General features: G+C 23.5%; 5 protein-coding genes across 8 annotated transcripts; 3 read left to right on the top strand and 2 right to left on the bottom strand.

Annotated features, from left to right (window-relative positions):
- The first annotated feature begins 334 nt into the window (after positions 1-334).
- Positions 335-4,209, top strand: LOC126902616 (eukaryotic translation initiation factor 3 subunit E). The gene is made up of 9 exons (XM_050680068.1): positions 335-593; positions 1,208-1,324; positions 1,387-1,548; positions 2,805-2,927; positions 2,990-3,222; positions 3,293-3,410; positions 3,474-3,685; positions 3,785-4,019; positions 4,087-4,209. The coding sequence occupies exons 1-9, from the start codon at positions 504-506 to the stop codon at positions 4,111-4,113; spliced, it is 1,317 nt and encodes a 438-aa protein (XP_050536025.1). The 5' UTR covers positions 335-503; the 3' UTR covers positions 4,114-4,209.
- LOC126902640 (sulfiredoxin-1) lies at positions 4,155-5,704 on the bottom strand. 3 transcript variants are annotated; one of them, XM_050680119.1, is made up of 3 exons: positions 5,585-5,704; positions 4,856-4,992; positions 4,155-4,522 (listed from the first exon to the last, which is right to left on the bottom strand). In XM_050680119.1, the coding sequence occupies exons 2-3, from the start codon at positions 4,988-4,990 to the stop codon at positions 4,313-4,315; spliced, it is 345 nt and encodes a 114-aa protein (XP_050536076.1). In that variant the 5' UTR covers positions 4,991-4,992; positions 5,585-5,704; the 3' UTR covers positions 4,155-4,312. The 3 variants fall into 3 exon arrangements, with proteins under 3 accessions (XP_050536076.1, XP_050536075.1, XP_050536077.1); XM_050680118.1 differs by lacking the exon at positions 5,585-5,704 and adding an exon at positions 5,362-5,578; XM_050680120.1 differs by lacking the exon at positions 5,585-5,704 and adding an exon at positions 5,109-5,228.
- An 81-nt stretch (positions 5,705-5,785) lies between these two features.
- Positions 5,786-9,789, top strand: LOC126902614 (uncharacterized). Its single transcript, XM_050680066.1, has 10 exons — positions 5,786-5,964; positions 6,683-7,340; positions 7,408-7,560; positions 7,622-7,694; positions 7,963-8,138; positions 8,202-8,284; positions 8,993-9,059; positions 9,135-9,194; positions 9,255-9,332; positions 9,576-9,789. The coding sequence occupies exons 2-10, from the start codon at positions 6,687-6,689 to the stop codon at positions 9,630-9,632; spliced, it is 1,401 nt and encodes a 466-aa protein (XP_050536023.1). The 5' UTR covers positions 5,786-5,964; positions 6,683-6,686; the 3' UTR covers positions 9,633-9,789.
- A 1,028-nt stretch (positions 9,790-10,817) lies between these two features.
- On the bottom strand, positions 10,818-12,857 carry LOC126902627 (mediator of RNA polymerase II transcription subunit 18). 2 transcript variants are annotated; one of them, XM_050680092.1, is made up of 5 exons: positions 12,714-12,857; positions 12,450-12,645; positions 12,290-12,388; positions 11,207-11,376; positions 10,818-11,148 (listed from the first exon to the last, which is right to left on the bottom strand). In XM_050680092.1, exons 1-5 carry the CDS (start codon positions 12,723-12,725, stop codon positions 10,954-10,956), a joined length of 672 nt encoding a protein of 223 aa, XP_050536049.1. In that variant the 5' UTR covers positions 12,726-12,857; the 3' UTR covers positions 10,818-10,953. The 2 variants fall into 2 exon arrangements, with proteins under 2 accessions (XP_050536049.1, XP_050536048.1); XM_050680091.1 differs by having other exon boundaries at positions 12,450-12,651; positions 12,714-12,848.
- A 670-nt stretch (positions 12,858-13,527) lies between these two features.
- LOC126902638 (probable 28S ribosomal protein S16, mitochondrial) lies at positions 13,528-16,577 on the top strand. The gene is made up of 4 exons (XM_050680114.1): positions 13,528-13,678; positions 14,908-15,052; positions 15,125-15,284; positions 16,329-16,577. Exons 2-4 carry the CDS (start codon positions 14,915-14,917, stop codon positions 16,436-16,438), a joined length of 408 nt encoding a protein of 135 aa, XP_050536071.1. The 5' UTR covers positions 13,528-13,678; positions 14,908-14,914; the 3' UTR covers positions 16,439-16,577.
- Positions 16,578-16,813: the final 236 nt, after the last annotated feature.

A 16,813-nucleotide genomic window follows, 5' to 3' on the forward strand; every position in this document is an offset into this window, starting at 1 on the left:
ATTATTTAGGGTATTGTATAAAGTAAATGTACACGAATGGGATAGTTGTAACTATATTATTTCTCTTATAATATTTAGCAGATTTTACTTAAGATTGAAAAGTCCAAGTTGTTTTGAACGTTAATAACATTAGATGTATGATCAAAGTAAAAACCCAACCCAACCTCACTAACTGTACATCACATATAATAATTATTTTGGAACGAGTATATTAAATACACTTGTGGTCACACTGCCTAATATAAAACTCAGTGAAGCACTGCAATGTACAGGCTGATATAGGCAACGGTCTCTCTATATTATTCCATGATCTATAATCATGATTTAAACACATAACCTAAAATATCGTAATGCCACTCAAGCTAGATAATGTAAATAACTTTTTGTAATTATTAAGTTACGGCTTTGCTTACTGAAATAGTTTTCTCATTCACATGCCGACAGGCTAAGTTTTTGTGTTCAATTTTTTATCTACTGTAAAATTTATAACTTAATAAAAAAAAATGGCCAAATTTGATTTGACAAGTAAGATGACAAAGTACTTAGACCGGCATTTAGTTGCCCCTCTATTGGAATTTCTGTGGGCAAAAAAAGTGAGATACTTGTATTTAAAGTTCTGATTAAGTTTAAATGTAGTACTCATTTAATAGATTATTTATAAATCTCATGTTATTAAAAATATAATGTTTAAAAATGTTGTCCATTTATATTTAATAAATATATTAATATTTATATTATTAAATTATTTGCTGGTTTACTTTTTTCAAAATTTATTCTATTTTATTCTAATATTTAAACATTTTTTTGAACTTAATAATGTTGCTCTCTTATATATTTAACATTGTGTTAAACTTTTTTCTAAAATGTTCTTTTAGATATTAATTGTAAGATTTTTGATATGTAAATGTTTTCCTTCATCCTAGCTCATTAAAAGCCTGTGTTATAGTCAAAATATTTCTTTTTTTTTTAATGTTCCCTTTTCATTTAGAATTTTTGTTTTTACAAAGTCATTTATTTCTGAGTACTTAAAGTTTATTACCTTTTTAATTATTTTATTATTTTGCTTAGAAATTTGTTGGTAATATTTAAAATAATTTTGTATTATTAAATAATTGATCACTAGAAAGAATATTTTTGTATTTAATATATACATCAATACTCATTCTAAATTATAAATACTAATTATAATTTTTTTTGTGTTTTCCAGATCTATAATGAAAATGAAATATTATCAGCAAAATTAGACATACTTAATAAGACTAACATGATGGATTATGTAATTGAAATATACAAACAGTTAAATCCAGACAAAGAAGTTCCAGAGGTGAAAATTTAAGTTAAATTTTTTGAGTATTTTATTTTAATTGCTTTTATATTTTATTATAGGAAATGAAATTGAGAAGAGATCAAATAGTTTCACAACTTCATCAATTACAGAGTGAAGTTAATGTGGTTATGAATTTTCTTGGTGATGATAAAGTTATGAAAACTATGGAAACTATGCGGGATCCTAAAACATTATCAAATTACTTAACTAAAGAGTTTAATGTAAGTATTTCATATTTCAGGTTTATTTTTTTATGATTAAATTAAAACAACTTAAATTATTTAAATAGTCTATTATCAAAACTAGCTATATTCTTCTTTTTCTTTTTCCTCGCTTTTATCCTAACTACTTGGGATCGGCCACCTTATTCTAAACTTTTACTTGATACAATCTTCCACATTATTTACACAAACATCAGCAGTCCTCTTATCACATTTATTAGCATTCTTCATTTTTTGGTTTTCCTCTACCTCTTTCTTCAACATTTATTTCTATAACTATTTTCACAGCTTTCCTTTCCTCTCTCCTCATAACATGTTCAAAATATCCAAATCTATTTTTTCTCATCATATCCATGATTGACACTATACCTATACTCACTCTTATGTATTTGTTCCTAATCCTATCTATAGTCACTCCACTCATACATCTAAGCATTCTCACATTTTCTGCTCTATCCTCTTGTCAATTGCCCAACACTCTGAACCAAACATCATAGTTCACTAGTCTTATAGAACTTGCCTATCAGCCTCATTGGAATTCTCTTATCATATAACACATCAAACGCTGCTCTCTCCACTTCACCCACCTGCACTTCATTCTGTATTTTGCATCATCGTCCAATGCCGTTGTTCTTTTGCACAACTGATCTCCTAAATACTTAAAACTTTCCATTTCTCCTATTAAATCCTTGCATATAGTCACTAATCTCATTTCACCTAACTCATGTTCTCCTTTGTCAAACACATTCTCTATATACTCTCTTCTACTTCTACTTATTTCTAATATCTTTCCTTCAAAAGCTGATCTCCACACTTTCAACCTTTAATTTTTTCCTATTAACATTATAATATCAGTAAACAACATGCACCACAGTACCTCTCATTGTATTTCTTTAGTAATTTCATCCATCACTATAGAAAATAAATAAGGGCTTAAAGCAAAACCTTGGTCCACTCCTACTCTTACCCTAAAATATTCTGTTACTCTGTCCACACTTTTTACCCTGATACCAGTGCTATCAGACATATCCTTTATTATATTAATATACCTTTTTGGGAATTTTTCCCATTAGTGTCCACTTTAAAACTTTATCATACCTTTCCTCCAAATCTATAAATATACACAGATTTTTTTCTTTTCCCTATACTTTTCTATTATTTGCCTTGCACAAAAAATTGGTTATCGTTAACTTTCCAGGCAAAAAACCAAACTAGTTCTTTGTTACTTTTGTTTCTCATATATATGAAAATAATAGTTTAAGGTAGAAATGATGGAGAGTATGTACAAGTTTGCCAAGTACCATTATGATTGTGGAAATTATGCTGGTACTACAAGTTACTTGTATTTTTATTTATTGGTCATGTCTCCTACTGATAAAGTAAGTTTATCTTGTTTTTAATTTTTATTCATTAACGTTTTTATTATTAACTTGTATTTTAGAATTATTTGAATGTACTTTGGGGAAAGTTGGCGTCAGAGATTCTTATTCAAAATTGGGATACTGCTCTTGAAGACTTAAATAAACTTCGGGAATATATTGATTCAAACACAAATGGTTCCCCTTTACATTTACTTCAACAACGCACATGGCTCATCCATTGGGGCCTTTTTGTATTTTTTAATCATGTAAAGGGTCGTGACCTTATAATTGACATGTTTTTATACCGACCAAAGTAACTATACTAACATTAAAAACAAAGTGTCACAGTTTCATTTTTAATATTATATTATGTCTTATTAAAGCTATCTTAACGCCATTCAAACCATGTGTCCACATATATTGCGTTATTTAGCAACCGCTGTTATTATTAACCGTTCAAGGCGTGCAGCTATGAAAGACCTTGTTAAAGTTATTCAGCAGGTTTGAATAGTTAAATTATCTGTAAATACTATTATTATACATTTTGATACATCTTTCTTCTAGGAATCATATACATACAGAGATCCAATAACTGAACTTTTAGAAAATTTATATGTTAACTTTGATTTTGAAGGCGCTAGAGATAAATTACATGAATGTCAAATTGTTCTATTTAATGATTTCTTTTTAACTGCTTGTTTGGATGACTTTGTAGAAAATGCTCGCTTAATGATTTTTGAAACATTTTGTCGCATACATCAATGTATTAGCATAGGGTGAATGAGACAACAAATTATTTTAAACACATATTTAATTAAAAATAAATTAAATTTTAATTTTGAAGTTATTGATAATTAAAGGTTATTTTATTTTAGTATGTTAGCTGAAAAACTCAATATGAATCCTGAAGAAGCTGAATGTTGGATTGTAAATTTGATTAGGAATGCCAGATTAGATGCTAAGATTGATTCAAAATTGGGTCATGTAGTCATGGGTACTCAACCGTTATCTCCATATCAACAATTATTAGAGAAAGTAGATACCTTATCTGTGAGATCTGAAGCATTACAGCAACTTATTGAAAGAAAAGTTAAAGCTAAAACCCAAGAGGTAACATTAAAAAATTTTTTTTTGTTTATTTATTAACTATTGACTTTTAATTCTTTTTTATTTGCAGCAAGATCCACTTTGGTATAACCCATGAAACGTTAACAAAAGTAATTTATAAACAATGTTTTTGGTCTCAATTAAACACATTGTAATGCTTATAACACAACATATATTATCTTTTTTTATGTTATCTAAAACTTTACATTTATTATACTGTATAGAATCCTATCTATCTGTAATTTTCCAAAATAAAATAAAAAAAAAAAAGAAAAATTTTTCATTTTTTTAGTTAGTTATTTAAGGTTGGGGGTTGATGCTCCTAAATAATTATGTAAATCATTGATATTTGATTTTACTAATTTAACTCTAATGGTATCCAAATTTAAACATTTATGAGCAGCATATCTGTGACATCCTCCAAATGAATAGTAATAGTTGCCTCCTTCTTTTCCCACAATCCACATTACATCTATTGGTGGAACACTGTCTTTAAGATTAGGATCCTAATAACATAATATACTAAAATAAATAATATTTTTATTGTTTTAATTACTTAAAAACTCAATTTTTCATTATTTCTAATTTCAGGAGTAATACTAAAGAATTTTATTTTAACTTAGGATTGTGCATCATTGTTAAAAACCAAAATCACCTATCTTATCTTTATTAATAACTTGATAGTAGAGCAAAAAAATTTAAATTATAATAATTTTTTTTTTTTTTTATAATTTTTTCTGTTGATTCAATTATAAATGTGAGTTAAGTGCTACCCCAGCATAAAACATTGTAAAATATTAATATGTAAGTAAATCATTTATAAGCTGATGCAAACTTACAACTAAGGAATTCATTAAACTTCTGACTTTATCATCATCGACTTGTGGTGGCAAAGGTCGAATTATTTCATTTATAGGCATTTCGTGTATCTGTTCAATGCTTGCAGAGTGAATACTTGCATACTCTTTATTCATAGCTAAAATGGAATAACATTTTTATTTATTTTTTTTAACATTAATTTTAATAAACTACTAATTACTAAGTTAGAGTATTTGTTAATAGTAAATAATAAATTATTTTCACTCAACCCACACAAATAATTAAATTTGAATGCAAATATGATTTGATAACTTCTGCAGTTATCAGCACAAGAAGGATTTTATTGACGTTTATGAAAAATTAATTATTAACAAATTGATAAATAATAGTATTTTAAACATATTTTTTCGTTTAAATATACGATTAAATTTATTGATAAAGAATTTAATTTACATATGTCAACTCTCTTTAATAATCTACTAAACTATTTCATAATAAATGAGCAAAAAACAAGGTTCAGTTTTACCTATACTAGGTGTTATTCTTAAAATTGCTAAAAATCTCATAGAATTTAAAGAAAGCCTCAAAATCTTTGTTTTGTAAACTATGTTTCTGGAAGTTTAATTACATAAATATTGTATAGGTGTTAACTACTTTTATACTCAAACAAGTATTCAGTTTCGTAAGAGTTGATATCTTATTTAAAAGTATAAATACACATAGTGTTAAAATGTATATAATATTACGACCTTTTCATTCCCGAATAATTTTAGAAGTTAACCAAAACAGTAAGAATTTCACAATGGAAATATACACGAATAAAAATAACGATAAAAAGTTTTTATCATTATGCTTACTCGTGTTTTTTTATCATTGAAAACGTTAAACTATATTAATGTGATAATGGTATATGAACGAGCTAGGTAAATACGTTATTTCGTTAATTCGAACTTTAAAATAACTAACTACACACAAACATTTGAAACTTCAATAATACATGTTTACTGATATTCCTTATGTATGTTATTTAGTTTTCGTAACTAAAATAATTTGGAACATTAATTTAAGTAATCTTAGAAATATTACGCATTTAATACAGAACATTAATCTTACCGGAGTTAAATTAAAGGTAGTACACACATTACATTGATCATTTACAATCTTTTCATAATTACTAATTTTTTTTATTCTATATTTGTTTTTAAAAGTAATATTACTGACATTTAATATTAGAAATTTTTTTTAAATTGTAATAACAATTATTAAATTCAATTTGATATAATTTTCATATATTCTTATATTATACCTCTTATAATCACAGGTATATATTAAAACAAGGTTTTATTATTTAACTAAAATTTTCTATCCACTCTATGTATAAAAATACTTAAAACTTAATAAGTACTTATTTTTAAATTATCATCAATCCATTAAAAAAATTTTTTTTATTAGTCATAATAGTAAAAAATATACTTAAAACATAATCTAAGATGACAATAATTATTATTTAAAAAATTTTATTAAAATGTTAATTTTATCAAAAATTATAAGTGTTGTCACATAGATCTGAGACAGCTGTATAATTGTTTTTAAAAAACTTAAAAAATGTTTAAGTTAAAAATAATATCTTTTATAACTTTCAAATAAAATGAAAAATATTCTTAAATCAATGTTAATAAGTGATGTCTTGACAATGTTTTTTGAAGAAATAGTTTTTTAACAGCCAAATAGAAGTATTATTATTAGTTAATTACTGAACCTATTTTATTATAATAAATAACTATATAGATGTAAAAATATTTTATAGAATTTATAACAAAGTATATGATAATTTTCATTGTTTTTAGAGACATGAATTCTTTTCGATCTGAAGCAATTGAGTCTCTTATTGATTGGAGTACTCCAGAGACAAATAAAAACAAAAATGTTGAGGAACAAAGCTTTAATAACAATCCATTTGATATTATGGAAATGAAGGCAGCTTTAATGGATCCTTTTGATATAGTTTCTGATAATTTGTCTACAAGAATAGAACCACCATGTGGAAATATTTTAAGTCCAATGTGGGAACCTCAAGTAAGACATATTAAAAAAAGTGTGTCTATGACTGGAATTGATGATATAGAACATAATAATATAGATATTAATGAAAAACAAACATTTAAATTTGAAAATGATAATGAAACAAAAGAAATAGACAAAGAAAACTGTCTATCATCAAGTTGTAATGATCTTAATCAATTAGGAATTCCAAACAATGAAGAAGAGATAAAATTGCTCAAAGAAAAAACACAACAAAGAATAAAAATGCTTATAGAAAACAGTAAAAAATTATCTAGAGAAAAACATGAACACAACTCTTTTATGTACACTCCCCAAAATAAAAAAAAATCTGATACAAGTTTAAATATAACTGATAGTTTTTTAAATAAAGCATTTCGACAAAACTCATTAGAGGGGAGCTCTACAAACTTTTCAGTTTCTATTTCGTATAAAAATTTAAATGTAAGTTTAACTAATAAATGTTATTTAAAAAGTAAAAATAATTAATAATTATAATTTTTTTCGAAAGGAAATGTTGGATATCAATGATAATAGTACATCAGGTTTAACCTTAGGTGATCATGTATATAATTCATTCGATCTAAACTCTCTTAAACCAGAGTGGATAATTGATAATTTTAGTGATAATGATGCATCTCTTGGATCACATGATATTCAAAAAGTAAAACTAATTGTTCATATATTTTTGCAGTCTAAATTTTATTTATTTGTTTATTTTCAAGGATACCGTTCTGTTTGACAAACATAAAATTAATGATTGTATTGACACAAAAATAAAAGCACTTGATCATATAGGTAATATTACATTAATAAATATGTATTTATTGATAATATCGGTTTTCAATTGAGTTGTACTAAATTAACATCAATTTTAACAATAATATGGATTAAAATCCCTGGTAGAATTTAACTAAGGTTAAATTTAATATGCTTTAACTTAAAAAGTTAAGACATTTTATATTTAATAATCATTTAAAAATAGCTAATCATAAGAATAATTATTTATGAAGATATTAGTACCAGAAAAAAGTATTAAGTAACATTTGTTTTTTTAATACTTTAGGAATAGTTAATACTAAATTAACTGGTAGTCGAACAATTGTAAAGTCGTTAAAACCTAATAAAATTAATATCAAAGGACCTCTTGTTGCTCATATACCAGTTAAGGACATGATTCAGAATATGTCTTTAAGTAATAGTGATAAAGAAAATACTTCATTTGTTAGTCCACCTGTTCAAGTATGATTATTGATACTATATTTGGTGTTATTATATGTAATATTTATTTGATATTTATTATAGATAAAACCAGTTGCTTCGTCGACACCCACAATTGCTGGTACTATATCTAAAGATTCATCAAATAATACATTTGTGAAGATCAAGTAAGTTTATTTGAAAATTATGTATTTATCAAAAATTATAACTAAATTTTATTTATGTTAAAAATATTTTAATTATTATTTAATTTGCTACATTTTTTTTTAATTTGTAATACATCAAAATTTTAATATATTGAAAGTCTTATTAAAAATAGATTTGTAATAATTACTATAAATCAATTTATTATTAAAAAAGGATAATAGTATTTAATAAGTTTTTTTTGCATCAATTACAATTCAAAGACTCCTATAGTCCAATTTACTGACAATTGAATTGTTGGTAAAATTTCATAATGTATAAATTTTGATTTATAATTTCCATTTAGATTTTTGTAAATTTTAGTTTGTTTAAATGTCTTTAATTTTGTTAGTATAATTTAAAGAAAATTTTTTCTATAAAAAATATACAGATTTTAAACTGCCTTAATATGAATGTTTTTAGCAATATGTTTACATTATTTTAATGAAATTAAATACTAAATATTTAAGTAAAATGGACACTTTGTAAACAATTTTTGAGTGTAGGTCTTTTAAAATAATATCAACATTTTTCACTTTTATAATATTTTTATGTCCAAAAATAATAAAAATTACTCAATATTATTATTAACAAGTTGCAAATGAAACAAAATTATTTAACTTTTTGTAATTAAACAATTTATTTTAAAAATTATTAATTTACTACTAGTATATTTATATTTACATATATAGAAGTTTACGTAAATCTCTGCCAAGTCCAAACACATCATTAAATATAAAAGAAAAGGATGCAAGGACTGTAAGTTATTAATTTCATACAAAATTATTGTTTCAATGTAATATTTTATATAGTAATAATTATTTTCATATGTAGACTCCCCTAGGAAAACAAATAATTAGAATGAGCACTCCAAATAATACTCAATTAAAAAATGTAAGTTTTTTATCTTACTTTAAAAAATTATATGTTATATTAAATTTATTTTATTTTTAGATTACTAAAACTTTGTTGAAAAATTCTAAGCAAAATGATTCTGATCTTAAAAAAACAGCAAATTTTGGTAAATCTAAAGTAAGTATTATTAATGTATATAATTTAATAAAGTATTATGTAATAATAGGTTTATATATGACCAAATATTTGTAGATCGTAACTTAAATAAAGATTATCTTCATTTTATATCTTTTGGATACAAAAATAATTAACTTTTTTTTACACTTAGTAGATCTTAAAAAGTTTTTCTGAACTTTCCTTATTATAGTCAAGTATTAATATTATGATAACTTAAATTTATTTTTAATAATTTTTTTAAAGGTATTTCCGGTATACAAACGTTTTGTTTATAAAGGAAAAGAAAACGTGAAACCATAATTACCTTTTCACCAATTGAAAATGTGATAGTTTTAATAAACTTATTTTTTATTACTTTAACTTTTATATAACTTAGAATAATTTTTAATAGTTAAAACTGGTTTTATTATACTTAATTAAGTGTTTTTTTTTCAAATAAAATATATTTTTTTCAATATTTATGTTAATGTAATTTTAAAAATTGTATCTTTTTCCTTCATTTTTATTTACACATAATAATGAACTAGAATTCTACACTATTAGGTGATGACATTTTTGGTAAAAAAATTAACAATAGGTAAAATATATTTATTCTTTATCACTGTAATCTTAAATATCGATGTCAGTCTGTTTTTTACAATTTTCTGTTATAAAATCATGTTTTGCTTTCAAAAATATAACTTTTTAACTTTTCTAGTCTGAAAATTTATGTCTTATGTATTTAATATTTTATCAATAACAGTTTTCGATTTATTTTTTTATAATTTAATAGTATTTTTTTACCACACCAATAAAAGTAGGGTGGTTCAATAATTTCTAGAAATAAAAATAAACAGACCTGTTTATACTTTAACTTTATTTTTCATTAATTTGACAAATCAATATTGATGTTGTACTAATGTGGTTAATTAGCTGTGGGATGAAGGTTGTTATTCCATCAAAAAATCGATACCTTTCTGTCCACAAAAAAAAATTTAATATTTTGATTAAAAATTGATATTATTACAATAACTAAATTGCATTAACAACTAAGAAAATAAAATAAATGTAAATTTATTTAGCATACAAAAAAAAATAATCAGATAGCTTCAGTTACAGAATATCAACGAATTAATAGCAATAAAAAACAATTTTTTATACATATATTAGATTAGAAAGGCAATAGTTGTCAATAAAGCGATAAACAGAAAAACACATGGGAAAGTAAGGGAAGACTGTACAATGAGATACGTGAGAGAATAGATTGACGATAACAAAAATTATTTACATATACATTTTGTACACTGATACATGAACACAGACCTATGTTTCATTTTCAGCTTTAAAAGATGTTAACATCTTTTAAATAATTGTTTTAAAGTTATTATTGACTTTTAATAAATTATAGAATTTAGGATACTTCTAAAAATAATATCAATTTTTTATAATTATATAGTCATTGCATGAGACACAATTAGCAATTATTCACTAAATAAAAAATTTCAATTGATTTTTAAAAATACATATATTTTTTTATAATCTAATTACATAAATCGCTTCATTATATTTTTCATATTAATTAATTAAAATTTACAATTATAGTTCAAAAGTTTACAACTAAAATTTTGCAACTCAATTATAATTATGTAGGTGGTTGAGTAAGTCTTTTATAATCAACTTTTTCCAAATGTACTAATGGCTTTAACTGCTCTGCGAAAATTCGCATATCTTCAGCAATAGCGTCTTGATTACTTGGTGCCAATACACTAAGTTCTACAAGATATGACTGTGAAATAGGGTCTACACTTTCTGGTGCTGGTTTACCCACAACCATCATCTAAAAACAATGATTTAGAATATTTTCAAGTCATTTGAACTATTATTAAATTTCATACCTTAAATATTTTGGATACAGTTATCTTCATTCGACCTTTACGAAACATATAACCACGTAAAATGTACTCAAAATCCATTCGGAATCCCATTTCAGTAAGGAAATCAACAATTGTAGGTGTTGTAGCAATATCAATACTGTTTCTTAAAATAGTTGGGCGTGATTTGTCTCCTATGAGTAAATAATTTTTTTTATGGTTTTATTAATAAAATATCAATAAAATTTTAGTTACAATAATAAACACTGTAATATCCCAAATGAACTGTAATATCCCTAATATCACATTTTACTAAAATTCAACTTTTGAGTATAAGCTGTCTCAAAAAATATCTTTTTCTTCCTGTACATTATTTATTAATCTATTACAAGCACAAATTAATATTGTAAAATTAAAAAAAAAAGAAATATAGCAAATATTCATTCATTATTATTAATATAGATTTAACTATTATAGTAATTCTTCAAAATTTGAAATATATATAGGAGCAAAGTATATAAGAAACTTATACTCCATTTTATGAAACAGAACTCTTTAAAGGGTCATATTTGTAACTGTTAGAATTTCTTTTTCATATGAAAAAATTAGCATTTTTTTTTCACAATATTTTAATAATAAATAAAAATGACTACTAAACTTAAATTTTCATGCTGAAAAGGAGTAATTTTCAAATAAAATGATTGGGGATAATGGTACTAGTCATTGGTATAATAACTAGTTTTCAGCAATTATGTTTTATGGATTTTAAATAATCTAATAAAGGTTGTTATCATATTTTCTTTTCATTAACTCTTAATTAAGTTATTAAGGAAACTTAAAATTTTTAAATGACACCGATAAGTTCTATAAAAAATCGTCAAAAACTTTAATATGATATTATTTAAAATCTTGATTTTATTTATATATGTACTTATTTAATAATCTTATTTCAAAAATAAGATTTATTTGATAAGTAAAAAATTTAACAAATAAACAAATTTATCTGTTTAATTGAACATAAATTTTTATGAAAATCAAGTGACTTTTCTTTCTACATAAGAATTTTGCTAATTAGTGTAATAGTATTTTTATTTAACTTTTACTAACCTAGTTCGGGCTGTCCAATGTAACGCAATTGGTAAGGCATATCTAAATAATCTATTGCTCGTCTTACTCTTAATGTTAAAGGTTGTGGAGTAGCACTCCCTAAAAGTTGTATGAAATTATAGAATTAAGACATAAGAACATGTATATTAAAATGTTTTACTTATACTAAAACACATTTCATGATCATGAAATGTTTCTGGTCCTGAATCAACATTATCACACAGTCCTCGTAATCTATGCAGAAGAACTTCAACAGCAGAATCTAAAACACTACCTTGTAAAAGATATTCTTGATTTGGTACAATATTAATTTTAAGAGCTGCTGATAAACTATCTATAGCTGGGACAGGTACATCCTGAAACTTATAAAATTAGGTTTGTAAAATATGTAAAGGACAACAATTTAAATAAATTTAAGTTTTACTTTAGGATCCATTTTATTGATAAAGTTCACTTTATAGCCTTAATTCTGACAAAAAAAAATTAAAAACTAGATGATTCAATAATTTGTCAAATCGTCTGAGTTTGTTTATTTATACCGGTTATCAATGTATTATCGGTGTTATTACAAATAACTGATAAAATATATATCGATTATAAAGAGACTACAAATATATTAGTGACGGGCACTATCGCATAATTTAAACTATCGATAGCTATTCGATTATTATGTTAATAATTAGTTAACTATTAACTAATTCGAATCGAATAATAAATTGTGTTAGAAATTACACTTCTATTCTAATATAAATTAACAAATATCAAACAATCACTTTTAAACAACTTAATTTTATTAAATAAAGACGAACATACGTATCTCTCTGGCCTCCACACAAGCATTCTGCACTCTGGCTTAAAAAATAATATGATAGCCCGAGGGTTGTACAAGACTGTTTTGAATCTAATTCTTAGAAATTTTAATAAATAACAAAATTTTGCATGCAAAAATTATTTATAGAATTGACCACTATAGGATAGAGGTTGGAATGTTTAAAGAATTTAAATTAATTCACACAAAAAATAATAATATAATTTTCTAATTTGCCAATGATACAAATGTTGACTAGTCTTTCTTTTAAATTATACAATAAAACATTTTTTTTTGCGTAGTATATAATATAAAATATATCTTTTGTCGTGCTATATACTACGTATTGTTTCAAAAATTATCTAAAATATTAGAGATTATTCATTTTATGAATTAAACTATCGATTAGAAATAAACTTTTAATACTATCAATTAGTTTGATAGTCATAATTCAATAATGCTCATCACTACTGATACGCTCGTTAACAGTTCGACCTTACGTTTCCTGAGTTTTTCAAGAATAATTCAATTCTATTATTTATAACATTTTCGTTTTTAATAGTATTTTAATATTTAATTAAGTAAGTATTTAAACTATTGTAAATAAAAATTTTCATTAGTTATGATAATTCAAAATTTTCAACTTCGTATTGAAGTTAGAAGTTGATATTTTAGTAAAATTAAAGGAATTACAATCTTGAATATTAACTTCTTACATTATTTGAAATATAATAAACGAAAAATTAACTAATGACCCTAATTGCAGTGGGTATTATCAATAAAATAAATGAAAACTAATTACGATTGCTAAGACACTTGCTACTGTACTATTTTGTATTAGTATTAAATAATTTTAGGTTAATTTTTAAATTTTAAAGCTTGTATCCATCACATTAATATATTGTTTCGAGTACAGTAATTTTACAATTGTTTTAACTGACTTATTAGTTGTTTATTTGATTATGTGTGATTAAGGAATTTTTAATTTCTGAGTATCTATTTAGATATATTTTAATATAAAATATTTATTGTTGCCATCATGTAAATAATAGCTAATTGAAAATTTTACTTGCAATAATAATTTTAAAATAAAAAATGTCCACTGATAATTTTTGATTAAAATATTATTTAAAATAAAAAATTACCTTTTATTTATTTGAGTTCTCAACTTTTCAAAAAAAAAGTATATATATATATATATATTAAGACATACTGAGTGATTATTTTAACGTTAATCATTATATTTCTCTTAAAATAATTATGTTAAGAAAATTATTTTTGGTATTTTTTAGTGATATATATTTTTTGGTTCTATTAGTTATTAATTACATTTTCATCCCTTATAACTTACAGAGGTGCTAGTTTTTTTAAAATGGTAAGATACATATTCAACTAGCTTTTAAAATAGTAAATTATCAAATTTAAATGACTGGGTATTAAAATGTTAATAATTTATGAAATACTGATCCAAAAGGTTTTATTAGCTAGTTAAATATATATTCTAAAATTAAAAATAAATAATAAAATATCCTCATAAAACATAAGAGATGAACATAAAAAATATTTTATAAAAGATAAATGGAAATACATAACTAACGAAAGATAAAAAAGAAAATTTACAAAAAAATGTTATTTTAAGATAAATTGTGTAGCTAGTGTTTAATGAATCACTCTGTATGTATTAATATATTGAGTCTTGTATTTATTGTTTGACATTAGTGTTAAATATAAAACATGATTATCTATGTAATATAATTAATTTAAAATTGTATTTAATATTGCTTGAGAATAATTAATATATAAATTTTAGTGCAAGCATGAGAGCTTATCGTATCATAAAAAAATTATTGCCTTCTAGTGGTGGTGGAGATGATTATGAAAAAGCTAAAAAATCGATACGTTTAATTAGACATGGATGTGCTAATAGACCTTTTTATCATATTATAGTTGTCCTTGTAAGTAAAATTATTTTTTATTTAAACAAAAATTTATGAATTGTATAACATATATATATTAATTTTATTTAGCAACGAAGAGATTGTAAGTCTCATCCTATTGAACAACTTGGTACATTTGATCCTCTCGAAAATCATAATGGTGAAAAATTAGTCAGTTTTAATTTAGAACGGATAAAATACTGGATGGCAAAAAAAGCACGTTTAACTGATCCAGTTGCACAGTTATTAGGTATTTTTTATTATTATTTTTTAAATGGTTTGAACTGTAGTAGATAAATAAGCATTTTAAAGATTTGTAGTACTGTATTCATTTTCAGCTTCCTAGTCTAAACCCTCCCTAGTGGTGTTGAACCTAAATTTAGATAAATAAAATGATAAAAAATAAAGTAATTAATAAAATATATGTATTTTTAATCAATCATTATGTGACTCTACTTTTATTTAAAACATTCATCAAAATGTTTCAAGTGTTATTATTGTTGAAGAAACATTAACAGTTAATAGTCTGTAAGTGAAAGGATGTCATAAATATAATAGTACATGAAAAAGGTTGTAACACTGAATAATCAGAGGTTACTGGAACATTTTCCATCCAATAAATATATCAAACCATTCATTTTGTACTGAAAATGATCTAAATGATAAGTATACAAACTAATTTAACAAAAATTATTCTGTGATACATAAGTCCAAAACCTTATTTTCTAGACGTCCTATTTTTATATTGAATTTAGTTTGTTAATACAATTTTATGTTTTTATTATTTATTAATTATATGCTAGGCTTTTATCATAATCTCTTGCTAGAGTAAGTAAGGTAAAGAAACTCTTCTTTGAGGAGTCTATATTCGCCTCTAATCGAAGAAATATTAAAGGAAGAAAAAATGTTAAATTATTAAAATGTTAAACTCTTAAGCTAAAAATTGTTTTGTATTGCAAAATTACTTTGTATTGTGATAATATTGACAAGCTGTGATACATTATTTAAAGTTAATTTTATAAATGTGCATTATATTGTTCTAAATGGCATAAAACTATAATCAATTCATATAATTTATAAAATGTAACAAAAGTTATATTGATTAGAATGAAAACTCAATTTTTTCAGCATAATAAATTTCAATAATAAAATGTAGTAATTTTTCTAAAAAATTTCTCCTAAATTACTTTTTCAAATGTACAGAAAACATCTAATTTTGAATTCATTCTTTATTGGTACAATTCATAACTAGATTCATGATAATTATTAATGAATTTATTTAAATTTTTTATAGGTTTGGCAGGATTTCTCCCTATACATCCTCGTACATATATGACTGCTTGGAGGAATAGACAGAAAACCGAATCTCAAACTGAACTAGCTACTGAAAGTGCTAGAAATTAAGAATTTATCATCGGTATTTCTGTTAAATGAATTCATATATAATCTAGATTAAGATATTATATATAGTAAAATATAACTTATGTTACTTTGTTATTGATATTTCATCAATTCATTGAAGTAAAAAATTGTATTTTACAATTGTTGAATTACTTTTTAATCTTTTGTCGTAAGACTTGTAATTTTTGTAAACTATAGCATCAAAAACTTTTATAGAACTTTTAAATAAAAGTAACATGACTGAAAATATATTACAAATATTAGTTATATATAGTGATATATCTTAGTTTTGTTTTATGATAGATAATTCCTCACTTTAAGACTTATTCTTAGACATTCAATGTATATTTTTATTTTTAGTTGTGCTTAAAATAAAAG

Source organism: Daktulosphaira vitifoliae, unplaced genomic scaffold (assembly GCF_025091365.1).
Source record: "Daktulosphaira vitifoliae isolate Bord-2020 unplaced genomic scaffold, ASM2509136v1 Scaffold_3, whole genome shotgun sequence".
NCBI lineage: Eukaryota > Metazoa > Arthropoda > Insecta > Hemiptera > Phylloxeridae > Daktulosphaira > Daktulosphaira vitifoliae.

What these genes read in the sequence shown, in the direction of transcription:
- LOC126902616 (XM_050680068.1), top strand. Translation starts at nt 504, where the DNA reads ATGGCCAAATTTGATTTGACAAGTAAGATGACAAAGTACTTAGACCGG. An exon ending in AATTTCTGTGGGCAAAAAAA is followed by an intron (nt 594 to 1,207) that starts GTGAGATACTTG and finishes TGTGTTTTCCAG; the next exon opens with ATCTATAATGAAAATGAAAT. An exon ending in TTAAAGCTAAAACCCAAGAG is followed by an intron (nt 4,020 to 4,086) that starts GTAACATTAAAA and finishes TTTTATTTGCAG; the next exon opens with CAAGATCCACTTTGGTATAA.
- LOC126902627 (XM_050680091.1), bottom strand. An exon ending in TGAAATGTGTTTTAGTATAA is followed by an intron (nt 12,389 to 12,449) that starts GTAAAACATTTT and finishes TACAACTTTTAG; the next exon opens with GGAGTGCTACTCCACAACCT. An exon ending in CATTGGACAGCCCGAACTAG is followed by an intron (nt 11,377 to 12,289) that starts GTTAGTAAAAGT and finishes ATTTACTCATAG; the next exon opens with GAGACAAATCACGCCCAACT.
- LOC126902640 (XM_050680118.1), bottom strand. Translation starts at nt 5,401, where the DNA reads ATGAGATTTTTAGCAATTTTAAGAATAACACCTAGTATAG. An exon ending in AAGAATAACACCTAGTATAG is followed by an intron (nt 4,993 to 5,361) that starts GTAAAACTGAAC and finishes ATTCCATTTTAG; the next exon opens with CTATGAATAAAGAGTATGCA. An exon ending in GTTTAATGAATTCCTTAGTT is followed by an intron (nt 4,523 to 4,855) that starts GTAAGTTTGCAT and finishes TTATGTTATTAG; the next exon opens with GATCCTAATCTTAAAGACAG.
- LOC126902614 (XM_050680066.1), top strand. Translation starts at nt 6,687, where the DNA reads ATGAATTCTTTTCGATCTGAAGCAATTGAGTCTCTTATTGATTGGAGT. An exon ending in AAAAGCACTTGATCATATAG is followed by an intron (nt 7,695 to 7,962) that starts GTAATATTACAT and finishes TTAATACTTTAG; the next exon opens with GAATAGTTAATACTAAATTA. An exon ending in ATAATACTCAATTAAAAAAT is followed by an intron (nt 9,195 to 9,254) that starts GTAAGTTTTTTA and finishes TTTTATTTTTAG; the next exon opens with ATTACTAAAACTTTGTTGAA.
- LOC126902638 (XM_050680114.1), top strand. Translation starts at nt 14,915, where the DNA reads ATGAGAGCTTATCGTATCATAAAAAAATTATTGCCTTCTAGTGGTGGT. An exon ending in ATCATATTATAGTTGTCCTT is followed by an intron (nt 15,053 to 15,124) that starts GTAAGTAAAATT and finishes AATTTTATTTAG; the next exon opens with CAACGAAGAGATTGTAAGTC. An exon ending in TCCAGTTGCACAGTTATTAG is followed by an intron (nt 15,285 to 16,328) that starts GTATTTTTTATT and finishes AATTTTTTATAG; the next exon opens with GTTTGGCAGGATTTCTCCCT.